Below are 6,146 nucleotides of genomic sequence, written 5' to 3' on the forward strand. Positions count from 1 at the left end.
TTCGGAGCACTCACTTATATTCATCGGCTTCCCTACGTAGAGTGCGTGTGAGATGGTGCTGACTGCTGAAATAAACTACTCAAGAGCTGTCAGAGAATGAGAATTTAAGGCTAAAACATAATAAAAATACAACTCAATTTCCATATGCAGGGGACTTACGGTGTTAAAACAATACCGATCTTGTGAATTTTTCTCAAGTCTCCGCAAACTCGACTCAAAGTAATCTATAGCCTAAAACTTTCAAGAAGATGCAATTTTTTTTTATTATAATAACTGAAAAAAAAATGAAAAAACAAACTAAAACAAATGTCTCCCTCCCCCAGACTTAAAACAAGCATTGTCCTCAATGAAAGGACATAATTATTAAAGTAAAGAGAAGGAAAGAACAACTCCCTGATCAAGTTGCAGTGTAGTTAGGCGCTTCCAAAGAAAGCTCCTCTATACCGACATCTTCAGGCACCGAACCTCCATAGAATAACTTCAGACGCTGCCCGTTAACCTTAAAGACTTTGTCAGTACCTGTACTTTTAATTTCTACTGCACCATGAGGGAAAACATTAGTAACAACGAAAGGGCCAATCCATTTGGATCGAAGTTTCCCAGCCATAAGCTTAAGGCGGGAATTAAACAATAAAACCTGTTGGCCCACAGAAAACTCTTTCCTAGAAATCATTTTATCATGGAAGTGCTTAGTTTTTTCTTTATAAATTCTAGAGCTTTCATAAGCCTCTAATCTAAGCTCTTCCAACTGTTGTAATTGGAGTTTTCTTTCAATACCTGCTTGTTGCATCTCCAAATTACAACTTTTCACCGCCCAATAGGCACGGTGTTCTATCTCAACAGGAAGATGACATGCCTTACCAAAAACAAGTCGATAAGGAGACATCCCAATGGGTGTCTTGAAAGCTGTTCTCTGAGCCCAAAGTGCGTCTTCTAGACGACGACTCCAGTCCTTCCTGTTTGGTTGCACCATTTTCTCTAAAATCTGTTTGATCTCCCTGTTTGAGATCTCAGCTTGCCCATTAGTTTGTGGGTGATATGCAGTAGAGACTCTGTGCACAACTCCATACTTTCGGAGCAAAGCTTCCATGGTGCGGTTACAGAAATGAGTGCCTTGGTCACTGATGATAGCTCGCGGTATTCCAAACCTGCAAAAGATATTAGACCTGACAAAATCTGCAACAACTCTAGAATCATTAGTCTGAGTGGGGATAGCTTCTACCCACTTTGAGACATAATCAACAGCAAGCAGAATATAAAGGAAACCAAACGATACAGGAAAGGGACCCATGAAGTCAATTCCCCATACATCGAATACCTCACAGAAAAGCATAGGTTGCTGAGGCATTTCACTCTTGCGAGTGATGTTCGTACCTGCTATCTGGCACTCTTTACAAGTGCGGTAAGTCTCATAAGCATCTTTAAAAACAGTTGGCCAATAGAAGCCTGAGTCGAGGACTTTTCTTGCAGTTCTTTGCGGGCCAAAATGTCCTCCGACTTGAGACGCATGAGAGAAATTTAAAATGGATTCAATCTCATAGTCGGGGACACATCTTCTAATAACTTGATCACTACCAAACTTCCAAAGATATGGATCATCCCAAACATAATATTTGGCATCACTTTTGAGTTTATGAATCTGTGATCTAGATGCACCTGTAGGAAAAACACCAGCAACAAGATAATTAACAATATCAGCAAACCAAGGTGTAATACCATGTAAAACTAAAAGCTGCTCATCAGGAAAGTCATCCTGAATAGGAAAAAGATCTTCATCTCTCTCTATCCTGCTCAAATGGTCAGCCACTAAGTTCTCAGCTCCAGTTTTGTCTTTAATCTCTACATTAAACTCTTGGAGCAACAACATCCACCGAATCAATCTCGGTTTTGCATCCGGCTTCTTCAACAAATATTTTAAAGCTGCATGGTCAGTAAAAACAACAACCTTGGAACCTAGCAAATAAGATCTGAATTTATCAAGAGCAAAAACAATAGCTAGAAGTTCTTTTTCAGTGGTAGTGTAATTTGACTGTGCAGAGTCTAAAGTCCTAGAAGCATAGTAAATAACATGGGCAGCCTTGTTAACTCTTTGTGCAAGGACAGCCCCAACAGCATAATTCGAAGCGTCACACATAAGCTCAAAAGGGAGGGTCCAGTCAGGCGGCTGGATTATGGGAGCGGAGGTCAATGCTCTCTTCAAGAAGTCAAACGCCTGTTTGCATTTGTCATCGAAGTGGAAAGTGACGTCATTCTTCAACAAGTTTGACAGCGGAAGAGCTATCTTGCTGAAATCTTTGATGAAACGCCTGTAAAAACCTGCATGACCAAGAAAAGAGCGAATCTCGCGAATGCAAGATGGGTAAGGTAGTGTAGAAATCACATCAATCTTAGCAGGGTCAACAGAAATTCCTTTTTCAGAAATTATGTGACCAAGAACAATTCCCTGCTCAACCATAAAATGACATTTTTCATAATTTAAAACAAGGTTAGTTTCGATGCATCTTTCTAAAATCAAGCTTAAACTGCTCAAGCATGCATCAAAAGAAGAACCATAGACAGTGAAGTCGTCCATAAAGACTTCCATGCAATTTTCAATAAAATCAGAAAAAATACTAAGCATGCAACGCTGGAAAGTGCCAGGAGCATTGCAGAGACCAAAAGGCATTCGCCTATAAGCAAAAGTACCGAAAGGACAAGTAAAAGTGGTCTTCTCTTGATCTTCCGGTGCAATATGAATCTGAAAGTAACCTGAAAAGCCATCAAGAAAACAATAATGTGATTTACCAGCTAGCCGTTCAAGCATTTGGTCGATGAACGGTAAAGGAAAATGATCCTTTCTAGTAGCCTGGTTTAGTCTCCTGTAATCGATACAAACTCTCCAGCTATTCTGCACTCTAGTGGGAACAAGTTCATTCTTTTCATTTTTGATAACTGTAAGTCCAGATTTCTTAGGTACAACCTGCACTGGGCTTACCCACTTACTGTCAGAGATAGGGTAAATGATACCTGCTTGCAAGAGTTTGGTTACCTCTTTCTTCACGACATCGAGAATCAAAGGATTAAGCCTCCTTTGGGGCTGCCTTATTGTTTTCGCACCATCCTCAAGTAAAATTCTGTGCATACACATGGAAGGACTAATTCCTGGAAGGTCGGCTAATGTCCACCCGATTGCCTTTTTGTGCTTCTTCAGAACCTGCAAAAGTTTGTTTTCTTGATCGAAATCAAGGTTAGAAGAAATAATAACAGGGAGTTTTTCATTACTCTCCAAGTAAGCGTATTTCAGGTTTTCAGGGAGCTCCTTTAGCTCTAAGGACGGGGGCTGCTCGATGGATGGGGCGCTTGGGGCAGCAGGAACATCAAGAGCATCAGCTACAAAAACAGATTCATCGGCGACAGCTTCACCTGTAGGAAATACGTCAGCCTGCAGGGCAGCATCAATCTCAGCACACACAACACAAAGGTTAATGTCAGTACAATCAGAACATGAATAAACATCATCAAAACCAGATGAAAAATCAAGAGAAAATAAATCAGAAAAAGTGTCATCAACTAATTCAGAAATCAACTCAATGCGAAAAACAGAGTGTTCCTCCAAAGGATGTTTCATGGCATCAAAAATGTTAAATTTTGCGATAATGTCGCCAAACTCCATGGACATGCTTCCATCATCAACATCAATTTTAGTTTTTGCCGTTTTCATGAATGGTCTTCCTAAAATGATTGGAGCTTTGCTGGACCTTGTTTCTCCCTCCATGTCAAGAATGTAAAAATCTGCAGGAAAAATTAAATCGTTAACTTGAACAAGGACATCTTCGATTATGCCGGCAGGGCGGGTGTTACTCCTGTTCGCCAACTGAATGATTAAGCCTGTAGGTTGCAAAGGACCAAGACAAAGGTTATTATAAACAGAAGTAGGCATAACATTAATGCTTGCTCCTAAATCAAGCATGCAGTCATCGAATTTACTATTTCCGATGGTACAAGGGATAGCAAAAGTTCCCCGGTCCTTGCACTTTTGTGGCAAGACCGGAAGAGTGAGGGCTGAAACATTCCCTTCGCCCGTAAATTTTTCAGATGAAGGTCGGGGCTGAATAAAGGAAGAAATATTCCTTCCCAAATTGACTCTCTCACTTCCCTTCATCCTCCTCTTGTTGGTGCACAAATCCTTCAGAAACTTAGCATACTTAGGAACCTGCTTAATCACATCAAGTAACGGGATGTTTACCGCAACTTTTCGGAAAACATCTAATATCTCTCTTTCTTTGTCTCCCTCCTCAATTCTCTTATTTTTCAGAACTCTATGTGGGAAGGGGACTGGTGGTACGTGCTCTTTTTCTTTAATTTTTTCAGTTTCGACCACAACAGAAGAAGGAGAAGGAGGTTCAGCAGACAGTTCAGAAGTAGGAAGTTCAGAAGTTACCTCAATGATTTTTTTATTTTTTTCAGGGGCTGATTCTGTAACTTTTCCGGATCTCAAAGAAATTGCACTCACATTAGCATTAGGACCATTTGGATTGATAACTGTTTGGGCTGGAAGTTGGTTCGACCCTTGGGCTTGCATGTTATTCATCTGAGTAGCAAGTTGTCCCATCTGCGTGTTCAAGTTCTGGATGCTAGCATCGGTCCTTTGTTGGAACTGAAGGTTATTGACGGCCATTTGTTTAACAAGTTCCTCTAAAGAAGGTCCGGAAGGTGTAGGGGCAGCCGCTTGAGGTGGGTTAGGTTGTTGGCTCGTTTGTGAGTTTCCATATCGGAGGTTTGGATGGTTCCTCCAACTCGGGTGGTACTTATTAGTGGACAGGTCGGGAATGTTGTACCGGTTCTGGTTGTTACTTTGGTTGTAAAGGGCTGCAGCATAAGCTGGAGGTAATTCAGTAGGCTTATCATCTTGCAAAATAGGACATGTATCAGTAGGATGATCAGAAGAGGTACAAATGCCACATAACCTTGGTGGTGTTTGAAGTTGTTGGGTTGCTTGAGCCTTACCTACGACTATCATCTGCTGCACTAAATCCTTCAGCTCATTCATTTTATTTTCGAAGGCTTTGTCGGAGTGAGAAACATGAGAGGATACGTGAATTTCGTTCACACCCTTTATTTGGACAGAATTATTTCTTGTTGTGAACTGTTGGGAATTTAGTGACATATTCTCAATTAGAGCCTTGGCAGCAGCCGGAGTTTTATCGACAAGTGCTCCACCACTAGCAGCATCAAGAATGTTCCTATCCATCGGTAACAACCCCTCATAAAAGTACTGGATGAGTAGCTGCTCGGTGATCTGGTGCTGAGGGCAGCTGGATACCAACTGTTTAAACCTCTCCCAATATTCGGTCAAAGACTCATTACCCTGTCTAATACCACATATCTCTTTTCTTATCGAGGCAGCTCTGGAGGCAGGAAAGTATCTCTCAAGGAACACTTTTTTCAGAGCATTCCAGTTTGCAATTGAATTTGGCTCGAGGGAATATATCCAATCCTTTGCTGCACCCTGCAATGAAAAAGGAAAAGCTCGAAGTTTGATATGATCTTCAGTGATCCCTTCAGGCTTCAGTGGCGTAGAACACACCACTTGAAATTCTTTCAGATGTTTGTGAGGATCTTCACCTGCAAGACCACTAAACTTGGGCAACAAATGGATTAAACCTGATTTTAACTCAAAAGGAACAGCATCAGCAGCATAATCAATACACAAACCGTTGTAATTCACATCAGGTGCAGCTAACTGCCTTAATGTTCTATTATCAGCCATTTCAAGTGAGCTAGTGGAAACCTGGACTGCTCTACGTCGTGTGTGCAAAGTTCTCTCTACTTCAGGATCAAAAACAACAAGTTCAGAACAAGATGACCTAGTTGCCAGGACTAATGCACAACAATGCAGCAACAATGTTCAAAATGCCAACAATGTCCCTAAAATTTAAAAAACAAGCACAAAGAAGGAAATCGATCAAAAAAACTTCAGAAAAATAAAACGACACCGAATTTGATCTAATGGCTTAAAAATAGAATTTTGAGAATTTTTTCGATTTTTTACGACTCGATGAAAACAGTAAATAAATCATAAAAAATAGAAAAATGATGAATTTGGGAATTTGAAAGCACACCTCCCTTAACTACTTTGTAGTTAGGGACAAACGTTTCTCTAATTT

General features: G+C 40.6%; 1 protein-coding gene across 1 annotated transcript; it reads right to left on the reverse strand.

Annotated features, from left to right (window-relative positions):
* Positions 1 to 397: 397 nt before the first annotated feature.
* LOC127113367 (uncharacterized) lies at positions 398 to 5,749 on the reverse strand. Its single transcript, XM_051046491.1, has 3 exons — positions 4,638 to 5,749; positions 2,894 to 4,472; positions 398 to 2,443 (listed from the first exon to the last, which is right to left on the reverse strand). The coding sequence occupies exons 1-3, from the start codon at positions 5,747 to 5,749 to the stop codon at positions 398 to 400; spliced, it is 4,737 nt and encodes a 1,578-aa protein (XP_050902448.1).
* Positions 5,750 to 6,146: the final 397 nt, after the last annotated feature.

The sequence above is a fragment of the Lathyrus oleraceus genome, unplaced genomic scaffold, assembly GCF_024323335.1.
Source record: "Lathyrus oleraceus cultivar Zhongwan6 unplaced genomic scaffold, CAAS_Psat_ZW6_1.0 chrUn0344, whole genome shotgun sequence".
Taxonomy (NCBI): Eukaryota; Viridiplantae; Streptophyta; class Magnoliopsida; order Fabales; family Fabaceae; genus Lathyrus; species Lathyrus oleraceus.